Source organism: Mytilus californianus, unplaced genomic scaffold, assembly GCF_021869535.1.
Source record: "Mytilus californianus isolate M0D057914Y unplaced genomic scaffold, xbMytCali1.0.p SCAF_6, whole genome shotgun sequence".
In the NCBI taxonomy this organism is placed as follows: domain Eukaryota; kingdom Metazoa; phylum Mollusca; class Bivalvia; order Mytilida; family Mytilidae; genus Mytilus; species Mytilus californianus.
This window is the reverse complement of record NW_026262712.1, coordinates 10,523,697-10,551,362: the sequence shown is the minus strand read 5'-3', so window position 1 is coordinate 10,551,362 and position 27,666 is coordinate 10,523,697. Positions and strand designations below refer to the sequence as shown.

The 27,666-nt window shown below is 31.8% G+C and overlaps 2 protein-coding genes across 5 annotated transcripts in view; one reads left to right on the top strand and one right to left on the bottom strand.

Annotated features, from left to right (window-relative positions):
• Positions 1-1,157: 1,157 nt before the first annotated feature.
• On the bottom strand, positions 1,158-15,534 carry LOC127704667 (ferredoxin-fold anticodon-binding domain-containing protein 1-like). Of its 2 annotated transcripts, XM_052208805.1 has the most exons (7): positions 15,503-15,534; positions 13,598-13,767; positions 12,827-13,014; positions 11,164-11,320; positions 5,600-5,803; positions 3,635-3,769; positions 1,158-2,545 (listed from the first exon to the last, which is right to left on the bottom strand). In XM_052208805.1, exons 3-7 carry the CDS (start codon positions 13,011-13,013, stop codon positions 1,180-1,182), a joined length of 2,049 nt encoding a protein of 682 aa, XP_052064765.1. In that variant the 5' UTR covers position 13,014; positions 13,598-13,767; positions 15,503-15,534; the 3' UTR covers positions 1,158-1,179. The 2 variants fall into 2 exon arrangements, with proteins under 2 accessions (XP_052064765.1, XP_052064766.1); XM_052208806.1 differs by lacking the exons at positions 12,827-13,014; positions 13,598-13,767; positions 15,503-15,534 and having other exon boundaries at positions 5,600-5,783; positions 11,164-11,295.
• A 246-nt stretch (positions 15,535-15,780) lies between these two features.
• LOC127705292 (di-N-acetylchitobiase-like) overlaps positions 15,781-27,666 on the top strand; it is a 393,977-nt gene continuing 382,091 nt past the window's right edge. For all 3 annotated transcript variants that reach the window (XR_007983813.1, XR_007983812.1, XM_052209611.1), the window contains exons 1-3: positions 15,781-16,069; positions 21,681-21,834; positions 23,239-23,450. Coding sequence is in view for 1 of the 3 variants with exons in the window: in XM_052209611.1 (XP_052065571.1) it covers positions 15,923-16,069; positions 21,681-21,834; positions 23,239-23,450 (513 nt within the window). In the remaining 2 variants the exon portion in view is untranslated. The remainder of the gene's footprint in view (positions 16,070-21,680; positions 21,835-23,238; positions 23,451-27,666) is intronic.

Below are 27,666 nucleotides of genomic sequence, written 5' to 3'. Positions count from 1 at the left end.
AAGGTGCCCTCCTTGCAGATTAGACGGATTAGAACAATGGCTCTAGAAACTTTTAAGATTATAAATAATATAGCTCCTGTGTGCTTACAAAATTTGATGAGTGTCAAAAAATCTAAGTATTCTTTCAGGTATGTAAATATTCTGGATGTTCCACAGGTAAAGTCAACCCGTTACGGTAAAAAATCTTTCAAATTTGCTGCCGCTACTTTATGGAACAGCCTTCCAAACCATTTCAGGACTGAAAATAGTTTTTCACATTTTAAAAGTCTTGTTCAGTCCTGGAGCTGTTTGGAACGTCGCTGTTCTGTTTGCAGATAATTCTTGAGATGTTTATTATTTATGTTGCTTTTGGTTGCTCTGGTCTAGCATGTTTTATTTCATTTTAAATTTGTTGCTAAATTTTTATTACATGCTATGTAAGTGAGATTTAACTTCGTATAACAGGTTGTTTTATATGTCAAATTAGACTGTTTTTATGTTATGTATATGTTTTCATATTCGGTCAAAAGCTCCTTAGAGCTTGTGTTGTGTCTTTTAACTTATGCCGAATCAAAATAAAGTTTTCTTATCTTATCTTTTCTTATAAGATATTAATCACAGGAGATTACATTGACATTATTTGTATTTACTGCCTTATTAAACTAAATAAACTTTATTCTTAATTGTAAAAAATAATTGACGTGTTGTTTTATTAAATAATTGATTGATGGATGAAAGGTTCAGTGATGCTGGATACTCTTACAATAATTGAAATAAATCTATTTTTGCTTGTATTTATTATAGTATTTCAGAGATCAGACTATTGATATTGTTAAAATAAGCAATCAAGTACTTCAGCCATAAATCCTGGTTTATCAACCCTGTCTCTCCTAGACAGTCTGAGCCAAGATCAAGAAATAACACGAACATTTATACTAACTTTGTTACACAGATTCTAAGGAGTAACAAGACTATTAATGGCATTTGCCATTTGTTCCAACCATGACCTTTTGAAGAGAAATCAGTTGCTTCCATACCAATCCTTTGGTCTCTTGTGGATAGTTGTCTAATTGGCAATCATAAGACATCTCTTTATTTTTATATGTATATGGATAGATATTGATTTTTTTCCATTTTGCAAATTTTTAGGCATTAAAAAGAAGATAATGAAAAGAATCAAGAGCATAATTTTTATTCACTTCATCTCAAAGTAATTTCTAGTTCTCTAGCTACTTCTAATCTGATTTTACTTTGTAGCTTCCAACTAGTGTCATATGACAACACTTTGTCATGTGATTGAAACTGTAACCTATAGCAACGACTCTTTCTTCCAGTTATATCACAGATATAGGTGTCAATCAATTTGACTGACATGACTGAATCATTAGCCACTCCTCTAATGACATCAGAGAATGTATATCCATCAAAATCTTTCTTTTCATTCACCCAGAAACTCATGTCATGTTCAAACATCACTGGAAATAAACTGACTGGACTATATTCAAAAGAATTATCTCCCCTGATGGTACAATGTTTAGAAAAATCTAAATTATTTGAAAATAACAATTCAACATGAGGGAGTCTGAATGCTGCTATGGTCAGAAGATTTAAATCTAATACAAAAACTAAACAATTGACCGTGTTCTTATTTGAATGTCTCTTGTAAAACCACAGATGACCAATAGTTCTATCACTGAATTTTGAAGGACAATCAATGTCTACTTGTATAGAACCAATCTCAATTAAACCAGGCAGATCAATATCAAAATTTTCTAAAATATCATTTGATATTTTCAAGCCTGGAAAAGATGAATTCAGACAGGAGCTTAGAGTTTGGAAACCTGACGAAATATCTTCAGAATTACAAATTTCTTCATTTAAGCTGAAAGCTCCTAACATCTCCGATTTTACAGGACAAGTAAATGGGCTTATTTCACAAGGTCTAAACACATGTCCAGTCATCAGACATAGATGTTGCACTTTGTCCTTAATTCGTACATTGGAATCTGAAAATTGCTCACAATGTAAATTTTCCAGTTCATGATTTATTTCATTTACAATGGTTTTGCCATTATCAGCTGCTTCATGATTTGAATTTGTAATTTTGCTTAATAAAAACGGCAAATGTTCCAGTAGTGAAAATCTCAAATGACACTCAGACAATTTTTTAACTGTATCCACATCTGCTTGACACTCATTTACTTCCCCTTCTTGTGGATTATAAATTATCTCCCCTTCTGACAGACATGCATTTTCATTACTAAGTTCACTATGTCCATCAATATTTTGAAAGGCATATTTTTTCACAGCACAAATTTCAAAGGTTTGTTTCCCTTCAAACTGTGAATTCCCTGTTCTATAAAATCTCAATTCAAAGTTTTCAAAGTATTTTGATTTAGCCATTTCTCCATTAATCCCTGCAATTAATTCTTTCAGTGCATCTGGTCCCTCTTTTAAAACTGGGTCTGGTGCTGGAACCAGTTCAATAGAAAACTGTTCTGCTATATGACTTTCAAGGTGTTTATATACACGAGAAACTGGGTGATTTTCTTCTTTGAAAAGGTTTCTGGAAAATATAAAACTGACAAGTGCAATTAGAGACAACAATGAAATTCACACTGCTAATTAATAATGTGATGCAAGATATTTTTGTTAAGTACATGTACTTAAAAAAATATCTTACATCAAATTTTAGATATTATTAACAAGACAATTACAAATAATGCCCTATGGTTAGCAAAAAAATAAACAATATTCTTTCAAAACATATAAATATTACTCTTTTATTAATAACTAGTATTGTATCTATTTATCAAGACTATGCAATTTTCTTGTTAAATTTCTGCTTTCACACAAAGTGTGTATAAGGTGTAAAATTTAATTTTCAGTCTTACAAATCGTTTCTACTTATCAACTATGCTGTATACAACATTAACCACCTGTGAGGATGTTTGCTACTCTGTTTCAAAATAACAAGGTTTTTAAAAGACTGTTATAAATTGATAGTATATAGATAACAGAACTTAAAAAGAAGAAAAAAATGATGGGCATGTGCTTGTTTTTGAGATATAAGCCAATGAAAATTTGGCGGGAAATGATTTTCTCTAGATTTTTCATACAATTAACATGTGCAGCTTTTTTCTTTCAAATACTATGAAAAAATAACAAGGATTTTATAAGATTTTCAAATATGGCTTTTAAAACTATATGAAATAAAATTATGAAAAGAAAAGTAGGGCTTAGTGGGCAAAATTTTTACTAGGCACTAGATGGATAAAACCAGAGGATTCCGAATATCTGACAAAAATTCAAAAACAAGAGGAGCGAACATCCTTAATTGAGTTACAGTTGTGCCAGTTTTGATATCATGTGACAAACATAATCATTAGCCATAGCATAGGTTAAAACATCAACAATAAGATTTACTCTCAAATAATAATTATATTGGTCCATTGATTTTTCTTATTTTATGATGCTATGAGATACAGTTTGAAAAATGTAGGTCACTGGTTTGGGCTTTTAGCCTTCTAACATCATGGATGCTATAAAATTACACCACAGTTCACATAATATTATTCAGATTTATTCTCAGTATGGAAAATTTGCCTAGTATTTACTTAACATTTCCATAAAAATAGTAAATATATAAACTTACCTTGAAATTCTTCTGTTTAAATATTCAGATTTGATAAAAGTTAATGGAATACTTTCTGTTGGTAATGGAATTATGTCCCCTTTCTGAAAGACATGAGTTATTGCCCTTTCTGTGTTAAATCCTTTATCTTGACTCCTGTAAAAGAAATGTAAACTAAATACCTAATATTATTGATGAGCTATGATTTTTTGTAGATTTGATAGCTTAATAAAGTGGAAGTTGCACCCCATAATTATTATATAGTTTATCTCAACTGTTCAGTTTATTGTACTCTTCATATAAATCTATTAGGTGTAATACCACCATTGATTTTCCCCTATTAGTCTTTGTTAAATTTGCACTTTTCAAAAAATTGTGCAGAATTTATCTTTGTTTCAAATAAAGAAATACTTTGCATGAGTAAAGTTTTATTCTGTCCAGTACTATAGAAAAAATTTCACATAACATTTCATTGCATATAAGAAAAATAACCATCACTGGAAGTTAACCAATCAAATTTTCACCTCTATTTTACCTGTGTACAAGTTTTAGTAACCATGTAACCTCAAATTTCCAAAATATTCTATAGAAACCCCAAATAAAAAAATAATGGTGCTTTGAAATACCCAAGATATATGTTTATGACCCAGAACTGTTTTACTGCAATGAAATGTAGAATTAATTACCTACAACTGTCAAATTCAAGGGATTATTTTTTTCGACCTATTTTCGTATGCAACCGGATATGACGTACTATATTTGGTGGTATTACACCTAAAATTGTTAGTACTTTCAAATCAAATACATTCAAGTGAAACACTTGATTTAGGTCACTTTATCTTCAATTTAAAGTTCGCCAAATTATATTTATAAAAGTTTTGTAAAAATATGGATTAGGTAAAATATTATTCATTTATGACATTGCAAATCAAGTGTACAACTGATTACAAAATCTATTAAAAATCCTTGCGTTAACAGAAGAAAAAAACAAAGAACCCTGCAAAGTACTTTCAGAAATATATAACTAACATCACTAATGTCTCATTGCGGCTTTAAGATGACGAACAGCAATAATAGCCCTGTTCCTTTGGTTTTTGTCGAGCCTTCGACTTTTGTCGAAAAAGCGAGACATAGCGATCCTAAATTCCGTCAGCGTCGGCGGCGTCCACAAATATTCACTCTGTGGTTAAAGTTTTTGAAATTTCAATAACTTTCTTAAACTATCCTGGATTTCTACCAAACTTGGACAGAAGCTTGTTTGTGATCATAAGATAGTATCCAGAAGTAAATTTTTTAAAAAAAAAAATCCGGTTTTTCCGTATTTTACTTATAAATGGACTTAGTTTTTCTGACAGGAAACATTACATTCACTCTGTGTTTAAAGTTTTTAAAATTTTAATAACTTTCTTAAACTATCCTGGATTTGTACCAAACTTGGTCAGAAGCTTGTTTATGATCAAAAGCTAGTATCTAAAAGGAAATTTTGTTAAAATTTTGTACCTGTTTATCCGTATTTTACTTATAAATGGACTTAGTTTTTCTTCCAGTTAACATTACATACAGTCTGCAGTTAAAGATTTAAAACATTTATAAGATTCATAAACTATCCTGGATTTTTACCAAACTTGGACAGAAGCTTCTTACAATCAAAAGATTGTGTCGAAAGGAATATTGTTAATTTTTTTTTTTCCTCATTTTTGTTGAGCCTGCGAAAGCAAAAGTAGGCGAGACACTGGGTTCCGCGGAACCCTTACAAATTTTTGTATGTTTGTATTGTTCTTTTGTTCATTGTTGTGGTTTAAATCAGGCTGAAATTTTTTCTTTTTTCTTTCACCTTTTGTCATTGCTTTCTTTAGGTTGTCAGTTTTGCTCATTGTTTATGGCCATAGAATGGATGACCTGTAATTATTCACATTTGTCCTTTGGTCAATGATTGTTGTCTCAATAGCAATCATACCTCTTATTTTTATATTTTTAACAATGTACCTGAAACCTGTGGAAGAATATTCCTCAAAGTCATTGACTACAAATGGCCAAACATCTTTCAAAATGAGTCCAGCATTAGCTGCCATAGAAACGACCTGCCAACTGTCATGCCAAGCCCTCATTGGTTTGTCTGCAGGTGTTCCACCTTGACCTTTACATAATGTCATTAAAATCTGTCCTTTGTCTGTAATGAAATTCACAGCACTGTAACGAAAAAATGTTGGTTGAAATAACTATAAAATCAAAAATGCAAAAGGTTGCTCTGGGAGAGACCACAGCAATTTGATAAATGATATTTCTAAAACATAATTACTGTGGATTCATTTATTTTTGTGGGTATCAATTTTCATGGATTCAGGAAAGCTTGCATTTTCATGGATATTTTATTTTGTGGTTTTGCCAATCTCTGCATACAAAGTCTTTGGAAAATTGGCAATTCATTGGATATTTGAATTTGTGGTTCACTTGCAACCATGAAACCAACGAAAATTGGTATCTAACGAATAATAATGAATCCACAGTAAATCATGCCTTTTTCTTTTGCTTGTTGTTCATTTAAGGGCTGAAGACATTCCATAAGGGCTCACATTCAGTGACATTTAAGCATCTAATCAAATCTTAACATATTCTAAAGTAGTAATATATATTAGCAATTAAATTTCTATCAATGTGCAACAAGAGTGTCACTCCAAACGATTGGTTTCTTTTAAAAATTTGCATAATAGGTCATAAAAACATAACCCCTTGTTTTTAGATACATGTATTACACAAGCAACAATCAAATCAAATAGAGCAAGCCTTAAAACCTGATTTTAATGAGATTGATATTTTTGTCATTTGATATCTCTCAATTTTATATCATGAAAACTATTCCTGAAGTTCTTTGGTTATTTGTGTAGTCTGGTAACTATTTGATTGATTGACAAATGTCCCATATCGACTTTTATTGATATGGTATCTTTGGAACAAACATCAAACTAAAATAAAATTACACATACAAGCTGTAAAGATTCTGCACCTGATTATCCAAGAAAATAATTACAGCAGACACTCAATTAAATTTTGTTAATTGATGTTTTTTTTCCAAATAATGGTTTGTTTCACAGAAATTATGAATAGGGCAGCATGTATTTATCTGAGCCGCCTAGGTCGTAGGGTTTCTAATCTTGTAAGTTTTTAATTTTAGTTCATTAATATGTTTAGGAGTTTAGTATGACGTCAATTTTCACAGAACTAGGACACATTTTAGTTTAGGGGCCAGCTGAAGTCCACTCTGAGTGCAGGATTTTCTCACTCATTGGTGGCCTTCGTCTGTATTTTTTACTCTTTGGTCGAGATGTTGTCTCTTTGACATATGCCTCACTCCCATTCTCTATTTTATCATTTTATAATGCGTTTATTTTTTATTATCAAAATTTGTTTCTACTCCGGGATAAGAAAATAAAAATTAATAGGTCAAGGGAGATAATTAAAACCGCAAAAATATCTGTATTTTTATTATAAAACAAATTCAGTTTAACGCCATATAACACATTTTTAGTTAGCTTAATAGTAACTCAAATAGTATAAAAACACATAGAGTGGCATGAAAACATGAAGCGTTACCATGTTGTATAAGCAACAAGAGTGCACACGCTGAAATGTCTCGCCTTCTTTACTAATCATTGATATTATGTTGATAGTCCTAAATATAAAGCTTTACTACAACTATCACATACACTTAACATGATCCAAGAAAATGAGGTCAAGGTCATATAAACCAAACAAGAAATACATGTACACCTTACAATCATTCAATACACTAAATATAGTTGACCTATTGTTTATAGTTTCTAAGATACAGACTTAACCAAGAAAACTAAACATTGACCAATGAACCAAGAAAATGAGGTCAAGGTCAGATGAACAATGCCAGGCAGACATGTACTACAGCTTGCAATCCTTCCATACAACAAATATAGTTGACCTATTGCTTATAGTATTAGAAAAACAGACCAAAACACAAAAACTTAACACTGAGCAATGAACTGTGAAAATGAGGTCAAGGTCAAATAAAACCTGCAAGACTGACAGGTACATCATAAAATATTTCCATACACCAAATATAGATGACCTATTGCATATAGTATTAGAAAAAAAGACCAAAACTCAAAAACTTAACTTTGGCCACTGAACCATGAAAATGAGGTCAAGGTCAGAAGACACCTACCAGCTAGACATGTACACCTTACAATCATTCCATACACCAAATATAGTAGACCTATGGCATACAGTATAAGAAAAACAGACCAAAACACAAAAACTTAACTATAACCACTGAACCATGAAAATGAGGTCAAGGTCAGATGACACCTGCCAGTTGGACATGTACACCTTACAGTCCTTCCATACACTGAATATACTAGACCTATTGCTTATAGTATCTGAGATATGGACTTGACCACCAAAACTTAACCTTGTTCATTGATCCATGAAATGAGGTCGAGGTCAAGTGAAAACTGTGTGACGGGCATGAGGACCTTGCAAGGTACGCACATACCAAATATAGTTGAACTATTGCATATAGTATTAGAAAAAAAGACCAAAACTCAAAAACTTAACTTTGACCACTGAACCATGAACCACCTTACAGTCCTTCCATACACCGAATATACTAGACCTATTGCTTATAGTATCTGAGATATGGACTTGACCACCAAAACTTAACCTTGTTCACTGACTGAGGTCGAGGTCAAGTGAAAACTGTCTGACGGGCATGAGGACCTTGCAAGGTACGCACATACCAAATATAGTTATCCTATTACTTATAATAAGAGAGAATCTAACATTACAAAAAATCTTAACTTTTATTTCAAGTAGTCACTGAACCATGAAAATGAGGTCAAGGACATTGGACATGTGACTGACAGAAACTTCGTAACATGAGGCATCCATATACAAAGTATGAAGCATCCAGACCTTCCACCTTCTAAAATATAAAGCTTTTAAGAAGTTAGCTAACGCCGCCGCCGCCGCCGGATCACTATCCCTATGTCGAGCTTTCTGCGACAAAAGTCGCAGGCTCGACAAAAATGTGATGATGGATGCTCTGCAGAATTGATTAGGGAGCTACCATTTGATTTTTATGGGGGGAGGGGGGGGGGGGGGGCCTAGGATGAAAAATTTTGTCCTGCATTATTTTTTAGTTGTAATCTCTGTCCTGCCTTTTTATTTTTCACTCTATTCTGTCCTGCCTTTTTTTTATTAGTTTATCCTGACTTTTTTTACATAAATTGTCATCCTGCCTTTTTTTTTGCCAAGTTGCTCATCCTGCCTTTTTTTTTACTCAAAACTCCTGTCCTGCCTTTTTTTTCAAATTTCATCCTAGCCCCCCCATAAAAATAAAATGGTAGCTCCTTTACCAAGGGTAACATCTAGCAGAAAAATCCTTTCACCTTTATATTTGTTTCATGCTTCATAAGGAACTTATTTTTAAAAGTATTGATTGCCAAATGCATGAAAATAAAGTTACAAATGTTACAAAATTATCTCTATTTCGGAGAGCCAACTTTTGAGTAAAGGAATGCCGACAACATACCCTACAATATTTCATTTTATACTAGAATTAGCTGTGTTTATTTCCTAAACATAGTAATAAAGCTATATTTTGTGCAATGTCAATTTCATCAAGTAACACTTTTTCCACAACTAGGGGTTAGTTTAGGGATGAAAATAAGTTTGCAATTTGTGCCAAAAGTAAAATAGCTATCAATGTATTAATTTAAGTTGCAGTATAAAAACAATATTAGTTCCCTCATTATTATAATCCTTTTTTGTATTTGGAACAAAAATTTTAGAGACATGTTTAAACCATTGTAAAAACTTTAAGATCAAGGAACAGTAAATGGCTATGTCACAGATTTTGGTATGATTTTGCATACAATTTTGGCTTGCTGAACTTTAATAACTGAAAATCGAAAAAAATAATACTTTATCTCTTATATTATCTGAAATATTGCTGAATGTGCATGTATTCTTTCAAAATAGGTGAATATTTGTAAAGATAGAACACAGAATAAGCAAAAAACGTTCAATTTGTTTTAAAATCATAAAATCTAAAATTTCTATTCCATAGATTTAAAAAAGAAAAATACATTGTTGACCAGTACATGAATTCCGGTTTTAATGATGTAAAATAATCATGGGGTCACTGATTTCGTTTTTATGGTATTTACCAATCTGTTATCTAGTTGGTAGTGAAATACGTCAAAAACAACTTTTACGGCCTATATTGCGATGACGTTACGCTTATTTCGACTTTTTGTTGTAATTTTTCACACAACACTTTTAATGATATATAACGTGAAGACTCTATGATTGTTTTACATCATTAAACCAGAAATTCATGTACCAACAACATCAGTCATCTGGAAGGATTTTTTCTCTATGGGCCCAGGGACCCCAAAAATAAATTCAATGGGCCATTTTTAGAATTAATGGGCCATGTTGTCAAATGAGTGGGCCATTCGTTTACAATTAAAAAAAAATTAAAAAAAGTGTATATTTCACTGTACTTACAAGTTTGATTCTAATTAATATCATGGATATTGATCCTGTGATTTTGTAATTTCAATTTCAATGAATATACAATAACTTCTTCCAAACCGGGCAATATTGACAATACCCTTTATTTACAATGTTAAAACTTGTATTGTTCCCTTGTTCATGTTATTTTTTACATTAAATTTGGGTCTTCGTCGATACCATACTTATTCCAGACGTTCCGTATTAGAGGACGTTTCTGGCATTTCCTCTGCACTTGTATTATTATTACTTCATCACGATGACAAGAATAACAGTAGAGAGCAACGTTAATTGATAAGACACAACAACAATTCACTGAAGGCATGTTTACAAAATGTCAAAACGAGCCAAAGACCAAAAAAATTGACAAGGACAGTTAAGCCCCTTTTATGGAGACAAATACTATGCTATTCATAAAAAGGCTTTTGGATTTTTCAATCGAAATAATAGCAAGCTTACTTAAAAAAAGATTATAATTAGAGAAGAATTCTCGCCTGTACTAGCCAATTTTCACAAATTTAAAGTTGTTTATAAAAAATTATATCATGAATGATGGTTAATTACGTTTTTTGGGTAATCAGTCATACCGCATGTTGCTATTATTACTATAGGAAAACACCCGAGATGTCCCAAAAATATATAGGTGTTCCTATCATTGGAGTAAACACTACACAGTTGTGTACTCACACATGGCGGCACGAAATACGATCGGAAATCTATTTGACGATATCTCAACGTTTCAAAACGAAGTGAAAAATATCATGCGCCTCGCGGGCGCTTACATTTGTCACTCTATGCGCCATTTCTGGTCGATAAGCGCAATTGGCGCAAGGCGCACGTCCTTCCCGATTACTGCAACATATAGTTTTTTAAGAAAGAAGAAGGTGTAGTATCAAGCAAGAAAAAGATTAGTTTTGTGGTGTCATAAAACATAAATATAAAATTCTACTGTCAAATTTGAGTAGCACTGAAGTCACTTCCATTAAGATAGTTTATGTTACCTGCAGAAGAAGTCAGACAACAGCTTTCTATTTTTCTTATGATTAGACTTCCCACCAGAATGAGGAAAATTGAAAATAATTCTATCAAATTTCACATTCTTGAATCGTGGATCCGTGTGAACTTTAGTAGCATCTGTTGCCAGGTAGACTGTAACACCTACAATTGAAAACAAAAAGAATGCCATGAAAATACATTTATGAACTTTCTTTAAAACTGACACCATTTGTTTATAGCAAAAGGGAGATAACTGTTTGTAATTTTCCTATCCTTAAATTTAAATAAGACTACAAGAAATTCAGTTATGTAAGATTATCTGATTTCCTCTATTTTCAAATATTTGAGCAATAAATTAATACTTAACTAATTTTTTTCATCTCTTTAGCAAAAGGGAGATAGCTATTGTACTTGAACTTTTTTTGTTTAAAAACTGGCACCATTTAAATTTCTTATACATTGTAAATATATATATATAGATTCTACCACTGCATTGAGTGTGATACGATATTTATCCAGTCAAGACAGTTAAATTTTCACAAATTTAAAACGCTAGGCTTGCTGAGCGTTTTAAATATTTGAAATTTAATAAGTGTCGAGAGTGGATAAATATAGCATTACACGAGATTTGGTGGTGGAATCTGTTTCTCTAATGATTTTCAAACAATATGCAGGCGAACTTATTCAATCTTTTCGAATAATCTGTAAAAAGATGTGTTCTTTCTATGTGACGTCATCAGGCATGGTCGCCTTTTTTCATGCCGTCACAATAGGAAATTCAGAGGAAAGCAAGTAAATTCGACGTCATAATCGGATTTTAACCAATGAAGAACTGAGATCAAACAAACCACATGTTGATTAAATTTTTTTATACAATGGGTGCAGAAAGGGATAAATTGACAAAGAATTAGAGAAATATATATATACATAATGATATGTGTTAATTTTATTGTGAGAATTATATAAGCTTCATATAAAATTTCTTTCACAAGTTTCAGCAACAAAGTTTCAATTTCCCTTATGCCAACCAAATGGCACAGACATACCATGTAATTTCTATCATAAAAGATTTGTACATCCTACACATTAGAAAATTAAGTCAATAACTGATACTTGAAATGTTTAACATTTTGTCATGTTGGGGTCTTTTATAGCTAACTATACAGTATAGGTTTTGTTTATTGTTGAAGGCAGTACAGTCACCTATAGTTGCTTACATTGTCTTCATTTGGTTACCTGGTGGTTAGATGTCTCATTGGCAATTATACTACATTTTCATATTTTCATAAGCATATATTCTGAGATCATTGTTCAGTAGCAAGGACTAGGTTGCCACACAAGAAAGGTAGAAGTGGCAAAACTTATTTGAATTGTAGCATAAATTGCAATGAATCAGATCAGTGGTTGTTGTTGATTCATGTCTGTCATTGTTTTCCCTAAATCGTTTTGTTATAAACTAGGCTGTTAGTTTTCTCAATTGAATTGTTTCATATCAGGTCTTTTATAGCCAACCATTAGTATGGGTTTTTCTCAATGTTTAAGGCAAAATAAATGCCTTTAATTGCTTATATCCACTTCATTTGAACCTCGGTGGATAGTTGTCTCATTGGCAATCATACCACATCTCCTTATTTTTATATACTAGTCATGTGTACAATTTATATATACCATGTTCTTTCAATAGCTCTATATTTTCCAATGCTGTTTTGTGTTTCTGAATCGACTCTTCTGTCTCAAAACTAGTTGACACCATAAGCTTTCTGTATTGTTTTGATAGGAACTTCACCATGGCAACAGAAAAGGAGAAATCTCCTTCACCAAGAAGTAAAATCTGACCTTCAAATGAAGAATTCATCCTGAAAATACACATGTATTATTTTATAGTGCCAAGGAATTTAATCAGAATCTTCTGTCGTAGTTGCATATATATGCATTCCGAATTTTCATTCAAGAACTTCAAGGGAAGTGAATTATAATTCTTTACCCCATCAAAATATATGACAGCAACATGTTAAAAAATATTACATTGGTTGCAATAAAAAACTTATTTCCCAGTAAAATAAAACCAATATTTCACATAAATAAAACTATGAATTTATTATCATTTGTGGGATACATGTACCAATTTAGTTTATTTCATAGGTAAAAATTCAAAATGAATTTAATTGTCCAGCAAAGTGCAAATTTTTCATACGTCTGTACGAAGACTTCAAATGGCAGACCTATTAAATCAAATATATCCACGAAAATATACTTTTTCCTCAATCCTTGAAAATTGGTAACCACAAAAATAAATGAATCTTCAGTAATATATCCTGTTTTATCACTACTCTAATAGGTGTTGCAATGCCAAATGACCATTAATTATAATTTAAAGAAAAAATGAATCATAATTTCATTTAATCAGAGATTTTATATGTCTCTGATTTAATTTATTACCTTTATTTTACCAAATGATATGTTTCTGAACACGAATAAGAACAAAGTAGAAGTCTGTTCAAATTCTCCAAAGACTAACAGAACTGTACATCTTTATGTTTATGAAGATTGCTTTGCATAGAACACCCGCATCTTTCTAAATAATCATGTGGTGAATTATGGTCATTTACCTAATAGATTAAAAATAAATCATCATAAAGTATGCTACATATACAAACATGACAAACAAAGATATAATGATTGATACATGTTGAAAAGATGACAAAATATTTTCGACCTATAAGGATATAAATATATATTAAGAATTTGTGCAATGCTACTGATAATAGATTAAATTGAACAAATAAGATGAAATGAATCAAATAGACAGGTATTTTGACATAACAAATGGTCTTTTCAGTCTCAAATTTTCAAATTTTGATAAAACAATTAGTTCTTTATATCATCATGATCATAAAATAGTGAATGGAAACAGGGAATGTGTAAAAGAGACAGCAAACCGACTAAAGAGCAAAAAATCAACCCAAGGGTCACCGATGGGTCTTCAAAGCTGCAAGAATATCAGCCTTTATGTAAAATTATGTATTGCCATACAGCATGTCAATAAAATTGAAAATGGAAATGAGGAATGTGTCAAAGATTGAGACAACAACCCAATTAAAGTGCAGAAAACAGTCGAAGGCCACCAATGGGTCTTAAAGTTTTAACACGGTGAGAAAATCAAGTATGCTTTGGCAAATAAATATCCATTCAGTTTTAATAGTCTTGTCTATTAGACATGTTAAATTGTAATCCAACTTATGATTTCTTTGTCATTTACCGACCAAAATACAAACAATTACTTTGAGTACATGTAATAAAAAGTTTAGCAAATCAACTTAATCGATTATCATGTAAATAAATTTTCACACCTTTTAAAATAAATATCTATAAAAAAGATTAACAAATTGTTTTAATCATATTAATAATTTTCACACCTTGATAATATTGAATTATGTTTATTATTTTTTTCTATTTTATAAGCAATGTTTGATTTAAAATGTTATGACTATTATAATGATTTAAGTTAAATCTTCAAAACAAATGTTAACATGGTTAATGTTCAACAAATTCCATACTTTCATATATTGTACTAGAGTACTAAGTCACATTCTTTTAATTCATGGGGAATGTGTCCATAGGGACACAGATGATGCCCCCGCTAGCATATAACGTTATAAAGGGACATAACTCAAAAACTGTAATAGTGACTCAACCAAAATTTAAACTCGATCTGTGATTCGTGGTAATGAGCATTGTGTATAAGTTTTATAACATTTGCAATTGGCTGAAGAAAACTAAAGTTAGAGAACAGAAACGAAAAATTCAGCATTTTTTTTCCATTTTTAAGGGGGTTTAACTCTAGAACGGTAAAAGTGACACCACCAAAATTCATTCTAGCTAATGTAAAAAATTTGGTGTTTAAGTGGTTGACAAAGTCAAAGGCGTGTGTCTCATAAAAATCCAATCAACTTGATATAATTGAAACTCTGTCTCTGCATTCGTTTTGATCCACAAACATCTCCTGTTACGTGACATTTTTCTCCATTCCTCATATTTTAGCCCATTATTCTTTAATCTGAAAACCCCTATCCACACCTTCTTACATGACCGAAGCGGTACATGGCCGAAACGACCAAGGCCTAAACGACACCACCCCATGGCCATGGCCGAAAAAACGTCTTGTTTCAACTTCTATGACCAGAGAAATGAAAGGGATATTTCGTTTTTTATCCATTTTACATTAATTTAGAGGTAAGATTTCTTAAAAAATGTTTTTGTTTTGTCTTTAAAAAATCGTGCTTGAGGTATATCATATCACATGGAAATTTCTAAAATTTAGAAAAATATGGTATTAAAATTTACCGGAAATGCTTCTCACAATATAAAACAAAAGTAAAACCGGATTGCATAAAAAATATTCCGACATCTGTCATAAGTTTCCTTTTCTCTCATTCATGATTTATACTTTAAAAGTGTGGTCTGATTTAGATACATTTGCTTAGTTGATTTATGTTTAGTCAATTTGTATATATTTATTATTTTTTTTAGCTTTTTGGCGATAGAAAATCAAATGACGAAGAAGAGATTCCGACTTCCCGTCACCGGTAATTTTTTAGTAACACCTTCAGGTGATACGGAAGTTGAATTGTTGAATGTTTTGTTCAGGTGTTGAAAACTCATAAATAATTTACAGAGTGTTTCCATTTACGATGATAACAAGCTGACGGAGAATTGTGCTATTTTAACTAAATATAAGATATATTGCAATCAAAATAATCAACAATGCTAATTTTTCCAAAACAAATAAAACTCATCACCTTGAAATTTGTGGTTCTCATATCCGTCAAGTTGGTTGTTACACAATCTGTGAACTGTCCCTGTGAATCTCAATCTTTGTGTCGGATAAATAATTTTACTAACCATCGAGAGGTAAGAAATTAAGTAATTAATGTTTGAAAAATGATTGAATAAAATTGAGAATGGAAATGGGGAATGTGTCAAAGAGACAACCCGACCTCTGAGGGTATCGGGTCCGTTCGCGCCCAATACACGTTCGCACCCTACACGTTCGCACCCCACACGTTCGCCCCCTGGGTCCGTTCGCACCCCTTTTTTTTTATTCAAAAACCCGATGAATTATAAGATGTTTTTTAAGATGTTTATCTCAAAATAAAGAAAAATTCGGCAATTTTAGAATTTTTTAAATGAAATATTGTTTTAATTTGATGATTAATTATTTATGATAACTGTTAATTATATATGGTGTTTACACAGCTAAACTTGATGACCCATCATGTAAATTCTGCATGTAGTTATATTAGCATGTATTTAACTTGGTATGAGTAAAAACAATTAAGATTCAAATTGTTATTGTTGTTGAGTTTAAAGCGGTTTGGTATCTTAACATTTAAATAATATTCAACACAAAAAACCTTTTTAGAAAGTCACTTTATTTTGAAACAATGAAAAAAAAATATAGCAATACACTAACTAAAACACGATTAAAAAGATATTCAACACAAAAAACTTCACTTTATTTTGCATGTTTTGAAACAATGAAAACAAACTTATAGCAATACAATAACCAAAACACGATTAAAAAATTATTCAACACAAAAATCGTTTTTATAAAGTCACTTCATTTTAAAACAATGAACAAAAAAAATATTTATAGCAATACACTAACCAAAATACGATTGAAAAATTATTTAAGACAAAATCAATAAAAAGGGTGCGAACGTGTAGGGTGCGAACGGACCCGGGGTGCGAACGTGAAAGGGGGCAAACGTGAATGGGCGCGAACGGACCCGGATTCACCTCGGAGCAGAAAATAGCTGAAGGCCACCTGTGGGTCTTCAACACAGCGAGAAAATCCTGCACCCAGACGCATGCCTAAACAAAAATGTGTATAGTTCAGTGATAATGGACGTCATTCTAAACTCTGAAATATATAAATGAACTAAAATTAGAATCAACCACAATTTATGAAGGTAGTAGGAATGGGAGATTCCTGGTCAGTTCGTCCAAAATCATGTAGGTTCCCATTCATGTGGGCCCCTTTCACATTTGTACCCCACATATTCACACCCCCATGACCCCTATTAAAGGTTCTGTGTTGAAAATTTTTTAAATCTTTGTTTAGTAAGTTCATTGAACATGTTGAAAAGAAATAAAGATAAGCTTTTTTTCTTGTTTTGAAATAAAGTGTAATTACAAAAATGTAAACAGGTTTCAATCTGTGTTTTGTGAATTATTTTGGACGAAATGAAAAAAAACAATATTGGCTTTATAACAAATGTTTTATAAGGCCAAGTTCATTTATCTAATACTTGTAAAAGACAAGGAGAAGATAAAATGTACCAACAGCTATTAAACATTTATCAAATTGGTCCCTGACACTGCCGCGACAATAACGCATATGGAAAAAAAGAGCCACCATCACGCACAACTATCATGATTTTCAAACGTATATCTAAAATAGCCTTGTAAATATCATACATGTATATTTATTATGTTTAATCAGAGACAATTATAATATGTCTCTGGATTAATATTTACTCAACTGATCACAAAACAATAATTTTTCAATTTAATAAAAAATTCACGAATTTATGAAAACATAAACATTGTGATGATAGATACATATAAGCAGATAAGTGTTAATGATTTAACCTGTATTTGAATAAAAATTTGAGCAGGAATGTGTGTGGGGTGCAAACATGTTATCATGGTTATGGGAATGAAAAGACCCGATACCGGAATGGCATACCCTACATGACAAATGACAGTAAAATATTTGTTCAAATAACTATAAACATGATGAATAAATTAACTGCATTTGATGCTAAAATATAATGGTAGCTACTGTCATTTACTGTACATTTTGTACACAATGAGATTTGACAATGATGATAAAAAAATAGAGGCTCATTTGACACTAACGTCAGCCAAAAAGGAAAGTTTGGCTGTTCATGTTCATTTATATACATGTATTGGGTCCATTCCATTGCCCACATAAAAAGTCCTTAGTCAAGTGGTCCCTATAAGATGTTCCAAGTCATATCATGATCCCATAAGATGTCCCAAGTCAAATTATCCTTATAAAATGCTTGCCTTAGGGCAAGGTTGGCAAAAAAGCGGTCAATACTAGTATTGACCATGCCGGCGGTAAATACCGGTAAATACCGGGAAATACTGGTCAATACTGGCAAATACTGGTCAATTGAAATTTTGATAGGACTTTACTATAAAACTAGTCCCTACCTCAGGTCAATTACTTGGTAAATGGATAGATATAGTCACAAGGCAGAAAGTCACTTATTTACTACATTGTGATAAGACAAAAAGTCACAATTAATTAGTTCATGAACATGGTTTAATGAAGATTTATCAAATATTAATTTAATCATACAACAGATATAGTCATTAACACCATGAAGTCAGTCACTTAAGAGAGACTATATAACATCTGATTTTCTTAACAATTATTTTGAAAGATGCAATTAAAAAATTTAAAAAAAATTGTTTTATATATATATATGTTATATATTTATTAAAAAAAACATTTCCTGCATTTAGAACATTTTTATCATGCTGTTGAATAGTCAGGAATTAATTCATTGTTTAAAACATGCAATCTTTAGAAATCACTTTTATGACTTTTTTCCTGTTATGTCAACATTTATTAGGGGACAGTTGTTATAGTAATTAAACTTTTGACACCTGTTAGCCATATAATAGGTAATGTTCTGATAATCTATATTGCTAGTCACTTGTAATTCTATTTACCTGTAAAATTCAAACCTTTTCAAGAAAAAAATATCTTGATTTATACATGTTAGAATAACTGATATAGCTGCTCAATTTTATATGTATACCAAAAGTATGCAATATCATTACCCCTAAGAACTAAATTAGTCATTTTTAAAGTTTTAATAATTAAAAACATACCAATATCATTCATTTTTATAAATTGAATCATGCCAAAGGAATAAAGTTTTCCCTCATCAACCATTTTTTTACTAGAATTGAAAGATAAGTCAGTCAAAAGAAGCATGAAAATTTCAATTGACCAGTATTTGCCAGTATTGACCACTTGGGGAGTATTGTCCAGGGCGGTAAATACCAGTAAATACCACTGGTAAATACCGGGGGTGGTAAATACCGCCCAACCTTGCCTTAGGGCAATTGGCCCACATGACATGTTTGCCATAGGTCACATTGCCCACATACATGTACATGTAACATGTTTGCACCAGATCAGTTTGCCTTTCTGAATCTGTACATGTAGTACAAGGAATTCCCCCTTCAAAGGAGATCTTTTTTCAAAATCTGTTAAAATTTCAAGTTTAACATGTTAAAGACTTGCATTTTTTTTTGTCACTATATTTACATGATTTATAGGTCTACATGTATATTTATTAAAATATCCTATATTTTTTTGTGTTTTTTTTTAAGCCATCAACAGCATTGTCAGTTTATTTTCAACTTATTAATTTCAATGTCCCTCTTACATGTATCTTTTGCCTCTCTTTTACACTGTACTAGGATAAACAATTTAAAAAAAGAATACGCCTGTGGGGTGCATATTAATTGGCTACAGTACCTGTTCTTTTGCTGGACAGTAAGGCCTCAATAATTTTTATAAACATATCTGCCCTAGATCAGTTCACCAGGGTTCGGTTGCCCTATTTTTAATTTTTTTCCCAGCTGTTGGCCTCATATTTATATCGGTTTAATGAATTTAATAAGTACATGTATTAACAGGTTTTTTTTTTTAGTGGGCATTATATTTTCGGTCTGTGCATTTGTCATGTTTGTTCCTTTCTTTTGTTTGTCCATCCGTCCGTTCATTTGTTTTTGATGAAGTTGAAGTCCAATAAACTTCTTCCCTATGATCATATGACCTTTTTACTTTTAATGCCAAATTAGAGTTTTGACCTCAATAATTCACGGTCCACTGAACATAGAAAATGATAATTCCCGCTTCAGGTTAAAGTTTATGGTCAAGGTAGCTTTTGATGAAGTTGAGGTCCAATCAACTTGAAACTTAGTACACATGTTGCCTATGATATGATCTTTTTTATGTTAAGGTCAAAGAGTTTTTACCCCACTTTCACGGTCCACTGAACATAAAAAATGGTAGTGCGAGTGGGGCATCCATGTACTATGGACACATGTAAATTAGATTTCCCCTGATTTCGCATGTTTAATCGTGTTGATGACTATACGAAAGTTTAAAGTAACGATGATATTTAACATGTTAAATATTCAAATAATAATAATAATTTTTAAATATTTGACATGTTTGATGACAAAAATTGATATTAACATGATTAAGTTAAACTACAATGCATCAGAGACTTTCTACTACATTTGAACCATGATTAAATAAAGTCACTAAATGCACATTTATAAGATTGAGTAATTATTATCTAATTTAAATGTTTTTTGTTTAAAAGGTACTACAGGAATGATGACAACACAATAACATGAATAAAAATATACAATATGAAGCTGCCAAATGTCTGAAAATATCAACAAACAATGACAAAGGGAAACTTTGGAAGGGCAAACTCAACTGTTTTGTGTTGAATACCACATACACCAGAAATAACATATTTCTGAATTGGGCTTGTATTGATTTTATACTGCAACTATAAAAAGTTTTGATAATAGCTGTGAAAGTCTAAACATAAAACTTATTTTTCATCCCCAAATGAGCCCCTGATTGTGATGGAATGTGATTGGCATGACATTTAATATACAATAATACACATGCTATTTATTAAGGGAATATGGACAACATGCACAAACTGTTTTAGCTGCAGAAAAAAAAAAAACTTGACTTATACACCACATCTTTTTAGTTTTAAAAGCGAACAGCAATGAACAGTATTTGATACATTGTACATGTACAAAATGGTATATATTTTGTGGTCAATTCTTAATGGCACTCGTTATATTATGATCATGAATAAAAGGAGATGGAGAGTTTATGACAGTGCGACAGAAACACAAAATTCAATAAGCTAGAACATGTATCATGTGTATAATACATACTTATTCAAGTGTTTTTTTATTTACCGGTACAGTAGGAGGTACTTATACATATTTAGCATAGAGTTATATCCCTTTAACTTTGAAGTTTGACATTTTGACATTTAAGATTTTTTTTTAAACTTTTATAAGTAAAAAAGTCTCACTGTGAATTCATTCATTTTTGTTGCTACCAATTTTTATTTTATGTTTGTACTGATTTTCATGGATTGAGGAAAACTTGTCTTTTTGTGGATATTTGATTTCATGGTTTTGTGAAAGTCTGCATACGAGCTTAAATAAAATGTGTAACTGGTTGAACATTTAAATTCATGGTTCATCTGTAAACACCAAATCCACGAATATTGGTATCCCACGAATAATAATGAATACAGAGTAATGTATTTTTAGTGACACACCTGCCTTAACACACCTGCTGTTTCCTGATTCTAATGGTTTCATTTTAGTTTTTAAATTCAAATGATTATTTTGTTTTATTTAGGTTACTGTCATAACAGAAAAGAAATCTGACTTTAAGAAATGGACCTGGGAAGGAATACACAACGTTATTCATGTAGTCAATGGTACAGATAGTGAGGATGAGGCAGATCTTATGTGTTATACACATAGCAAGAAAGCTAACTATGGAATTCTAGGTAAGATGTACATTTGTCATGTTTGTATATTCCAGAGACATATATGATGCATAATAAATAATTATCTGAGTATTCAAACTGTTCTAGTAACATGAGTATACGTTTCAACTCGAATTTAAGTCCCTGAGTTCTTAACTCACCATTTTGAAGGTTGGTCCTACGCTCCCATTAAGATCCTTTGAGCTGAGTCTAGAAATCATCATACAAATTTTCTCCCAATTTTATTATGACCAGAAGCCTTGTAATGAGTTCATGTTTTACCGTTAATTATTAGGTTTATGCTGATAATGATTTTCTTTAAAGTTTTTGACTAGCTAGTTCCTAGACTCATCTGAAAAAATACTTTGTGAGAAACTTTCTAACATTTTTTGGCATTATTGAGTTTAACTATGAGTATCAGAACAAAATGCTCTTATTTCATCGGAATAAAAATATATCAGGGACTGTGGATATAAAAGATCAATAAATATAACACATGTATAACACATGTATCACACATGTATCACACATGCATACTCTGTTTCACAGTTTGAAGCTTAATTGTTTAAAGTAAAATAGAATTGGTGATCATCAGCGGTCTGCCCAATACCAACACGTTGAAATACGATGGCGCTGAAGACCACAGCACTAAAACGGCCTGGGGAGAACACTGTCAGATGAACATAATTGATGTCAGCTCAAAAGTACTGACTACACACTTAAAAACAATATAATATGATATTCTGCTTGTTAAAAAAATATTTAAATTATGATTTATTTACACTATGGATTGGAATTGTGCAGCAAACTATAAAAAAGAAGAAAACATGTATAGATAATGAGAATAATCAGACTTCTAATACCAATACTGTAATCATGGTAAATTCAGATTAAGTAAAATAACAAAAATACCAAACACCGAGGAAAATTCAAAACAGAAAGTCCTTTATCAAATGGCAAAAACAAACACATTAAACAAATGGAAAACATGTTCCTGACTTTGTACAGGCATTTTCTTATGTATAGAAAATGGTGGATAAAACCTGGTTTTACAGCTAGCTTAACCTCTCACTTGTATGACAGTTGCATAGAATTCCATTATATTGACAACAAAGTGTGAGCAAAACAAACAGACATAATATGTATAAATGTCAAAAATTAGGGTACAGCAGTCAACATTGTGTAATTATTGCATGCATTTTTAATTTTGATTTCAACATGATCGACCAAAATGTGAGAATAGTAATCACGGTAATGCGATAACAGGAAAAACTGCATACAAATATATATATGTGTCAGAATTCAGAATGTTAATTCTTGATATTCAAATATTGTAATTTTCACCCAGTTGTAGTATTTGCAATATATATAATCTCACAATAATTTTTGAATTTGCGATATTTAAATCTCTTTATATAATTTCAGTAAAAATGCCGTACAGTGCTGAGATGACAAAATCTGATTTTGACACATGGGTTAATAACTCTATTAAACGTGCGAAGAAAATGTATGCCGAAATAATAGCGGTGGACTTGTTAAATATTGTCGGCAACTGTCACATGGATGAGAAACATGCACAAATAGCCTTTAACTTTACCAATGCCTTTGCCGATAGGGTTCACTTTTATAATAGAAAGGTTTGTTTCTCTATGATATTAACACGATTCTTCTTTACATGTTTTATCTTTTAGGAAGTATTGGCAGTGCAAGCCTTATAAATATTGTCACTGGAGCTTAAATTACTGTGAACCAATATCATATTCATTGTTAGCTCACCAGGACCCGAAGGGCCCCATGTGAGCTTATGCCATCACTTGGCGTCCGTCGTCATCTGTCGTCGTAAACTATTTCAAAAATCTTCTCCTCTGAAACTACTGGCCCAAATACCTTCAAACTTTAATTAAATGATTCTCAGGGTATCTAGTTTATAAATTGTATCCGAAGTTTTGATCCATCAGCAAACATGGCCGCCATGGCTAAAAATAGAACATGGGGGTCAAATGCAGTTTTTGGCTTATATCTCAAAAACTAAAGCTTTTAGATCAAATCTGACATGGGAGTAAAATTGTTCAAAATGTCAAGATCTATTAGCCCTGAAATTTTCAGACGAATCGAACAACCCATTGTTGGGTTGCTACCACTAAATTGGTAGTTTTAAGGAAATTTTGCAGTTTTTATACGACCGCAAAAAAATTTTTGTGGTCGTATATTGGTATGTCGTTGGCGTCGTCGTCGTCGTCGTCCGGCGTCGTCCGAAGACACATTGGTTTTCGCACTCTAACTTTAGTTTAAGTGAATGGATCTCTATGAAATTTTACCACAAGGTTCAATACCACAAAAGGAAGGTTGGGATTGATTTTGGGGGTTATGGTACCAACAGTAAAGGAATTAGGGGCCAAAAAGGGGCCAAAAATAAGCATTTTTGTAACTTCCAGACATAACTTGTGTGTTAGTGTATGGATCTCTCTGACATTGTACCACAAGGTTCCATATTACAAAAGGAATGCTGGGATTGATTTTGGGGGTAATTGCCTCAAAATTTAAGAATTAGGGGCCAAAAAAGGGACAAAAAACAAGCATTTTTCTAGTTTCATGACAATAACTTGTGTGTAAGTGTATGGATCTTTCTGAAATTGTACTACAAGGTTCCATATCACAAAGGGAAAGCTGGAATTGTGTTTGGGGGTAATTGCCGAAACCATTAGGAATTGGGGGCCAAAAAGGGGCCAAAAATAAGCATTTTTCTAGTTTCCAGACAATAACTTGTGTTCAAGTGTATGGATCTCTCTGAAATTGTACTGCAAGGTACCATACCACAAAGGGAAGGCTGGGATTGATGATGGGGGTAATTGCCTCAATATTTTAGGAATTAGGGGCCAAAAAGGGTAAAAAAACAATCATTTTTCTAGTTTCAGGACAATTACTTGTGTGTAAGTGTATGGATCTTTCTGAAATTGTACTACAAGGTTCCATATCACAAAGGGAAAGCTGGGTTTGAGTTTGGGGGTAATTGCCCTAGATGTTAGGAATTTGGGGCCAAAAAGGGGAAAAAAACACATTTTTCTAGTTTCCAGACAATAACTTGTGTTCAAGTGTATGGATCTCTCCGAAATTGTACTGCAAAGTACCATACCACAAAGGGAAGGCTGGGATTGAGTTTGGGGGTGATGAATCATAAGGGGGTTCAAAAAATTTGGGGGGGGATTTTTTTTTTTTCCTTTTTTTTTTTCTTTTAAAATTTTCCATTTTAAGTTGGTTATTTCTGATTTATATTTAAAAGCAAATTTAAAAGCAAATAATAATGATATGGTAGGAGATACACACCAAACAGGATGTGTAAATTATTGTACAATAGCAAGAAATTTTCAATTGCACAGTATTGCACAATAGCAAGAAATCTTCAATTGCACAGTATTGCGCAATAGCAAGAAATCTTCAATTGCACAGTATTGCGCAATAGCAAGAAATATCCAATAGCACAATATTGCGCAATAGCAAGAAATTGTCAATTGTACAGTATTGCGCAATAGCAAGAAATATTTAATTGCACATGCAGTATTGTGCAAAAGAAGATACTTCGTATAAATTGCTTATTTCTTGATCAATTTCAATGGGGTTTTATTCTTGAATTCTTGGGGTTCTTTAATATGCTGAATCTAAACGTGTATTAAGTTTTTGGATTTTGGGCCCCGTTTTTAAATTGGTCCACATTGAGGTCCAAAGGGTCCAAAATTAAACTTTGTTTGATTTCTTCAAAAATTGAATTATTTGGGTTCTTTGATATGCCGAATCTAATCTTGTATTTAGATTCTTAATTTTTGGTTCCGTTTTCAAATTGGTCTACATTAAGGTCCAAAGGGTCCTAAATTAAACTTAGTTTGATTTTAACAAAAATTGAATTCTTAGGGTTCTTTGATATGCTGAATCTAAATATGTATTTAGATTTTTGATTATGGGCCCAGTTTTCAAGTTAGTCCAAATCGGGGTCCAAAATTAAACTTTGTTTGATTTCAACAAAAATTGAATATATGGGGTTCTTTGATATGCTGAATCTAACCATGTATTTAGATTTTTGATTTTTGGGCCCCGTTATCAACTTTGTCCACATTGAGGTCAAAAGGGTCCAAAATTAAACTTTGTTTGATTTCATCAAAAATTGAATTCTTGGGGTTCTTTGATATGCTGAATCTAACCATGTATTTAGATTTTGGATATTGGACCATAATAGGTGAATGTCCAATTTAAAATTTTTAAGTTCTTAGACCACATTCATTCTGTGTCAGAAACCTATGCTGTGTCAAATATTTAATCACAATCCAAATGCAAAGCTGTATCAAGCTTGAATGTTGTGTCCATACTTGCCCCAACTGTTCAGGGTTCCACCTCTGCGGTCGTATCAAGCTGCGCCCTGCGGAGCATTTTATTGTTTATTATCTTGAATATTATTAAAGATAAACTGTAAACAGCAAAAATGTTCAGCAAAGTAAGATCTACAAAAAAGTTTTTATATGACCAAAATTGTCAATTGACCCCTTAAGGAGTTATTGCCTTTTAAGGCCAATTTTACACAAGTTGTTTATGTTTTTTAACTTTAAAAATCTCAAATGAATCTAGTATAAATTTTGTATTTTATTTCCTTGTACGTCAAGAAACATAGACACTATGGCTAAAATGGAACATATGGGTAAAATGCATTTATTTGCTTTTGAAGAAAATATGACAGATACAATGCACATTTTAATGGCATTTTTAAGCCACTTATTAATATATATTGAAAAGCAAAAATAATCATTGATGAAAGATTTAAGCAAAAAAAATAACAGGTGAGCGATTCAGGCTCTTGAGAGCCTCTTGTTTATTTGCTCCCTAGATATGGATTAAAATGTATCCACAAACAGAATATTATTCGATATTTTTTGTATAGGCATCATGGCAATTACATTTATTTTTGAAAAAAAAAAACATCCCCTGTTTCTTTACCACAGACCAAAGAAATGTATTTCTGGTTTTTCTCTCGGGTCACAAAAAAAAAAGGTTGGTAGGTTTAATTTAAAACTTAAATTCATGCATGAGGAAGCGACCATTTTGAATTTACAATATTACAAAGATATTTTTCACTACACTTAACTTTGGTAATTTTTTCACAAATTTTGCAAAATAATTCATTTGAAACACCATACAAAGTACATGTATACTCAATATAAAAAAGAAGATGTGGTTTAATTGCCAATGAGACAACTCTCCACAAGAGACCAAATGACACAAAAATTAACAACTATAGGTCACTGTACAGCCTTCAACAATGAGCAAAGCCCATACTGCATAGTCAGCTATACAAATAGAAATACTACACAGAGTAGACGTGGCCAGGTACTTGTATATCCCAACAATAAAAAGACACTAAGTACAGATCTGGGAGTACTCGCAGTTACTGACAGCTAGTTCAAAGCCACTAACAACAAATAAAAAAAAATTATGCATCTAAGACCTCTTTAATATCTTTTTGTCAAGAAATAAAAGGGGTTAGGAAGAGAAATACCCCCATCAAGAGATGCTGTGTTAGATAGATATAAGAAGATGTGGTATGATGGCCAATGAGACAACTCACCACTAGAGGCCAAATGGCATAGAAGTTCACAACTATAGTTTGTAAGGCCTTCAACAATTAACAAAACCCATACTACATAGTCAACTATAAAGAGCCCCAAAATGACAAATGTAAAACAATTCAAACAAAGCATGTTTTTATAATGATTTTGAATATAGTTTTGAAATTCACTATCAATGAAATATTGTGTGTTTGATAAGGCCACACCAATTTGATTAATAGTTCTTTGGATTTTCCCGCTCCTG

Coding starts and splice junctions, on each gene's coding strand:
- LOC127704667 (XM_052208805.1), bottom strand. CDS start 13,013: ATGAATTCTTCATTTGAAGGTCAGATTTTACTTCTTGGTGAAGGAGAT. Junction 11,321..12,826: donor AGAGCTATTGAAAGAACATG/GTATATATAAAT, acceptor TTTCAATTGTAG/GTGTTACAGTCTACCTGGCA. Junction 5,804..11,163: donor TTGTCTGACTTCTTCTGCAG/GTAACATAAACT, acceptor TTTTCGTTACAG/TGCTGTGAATTTCATTACAG.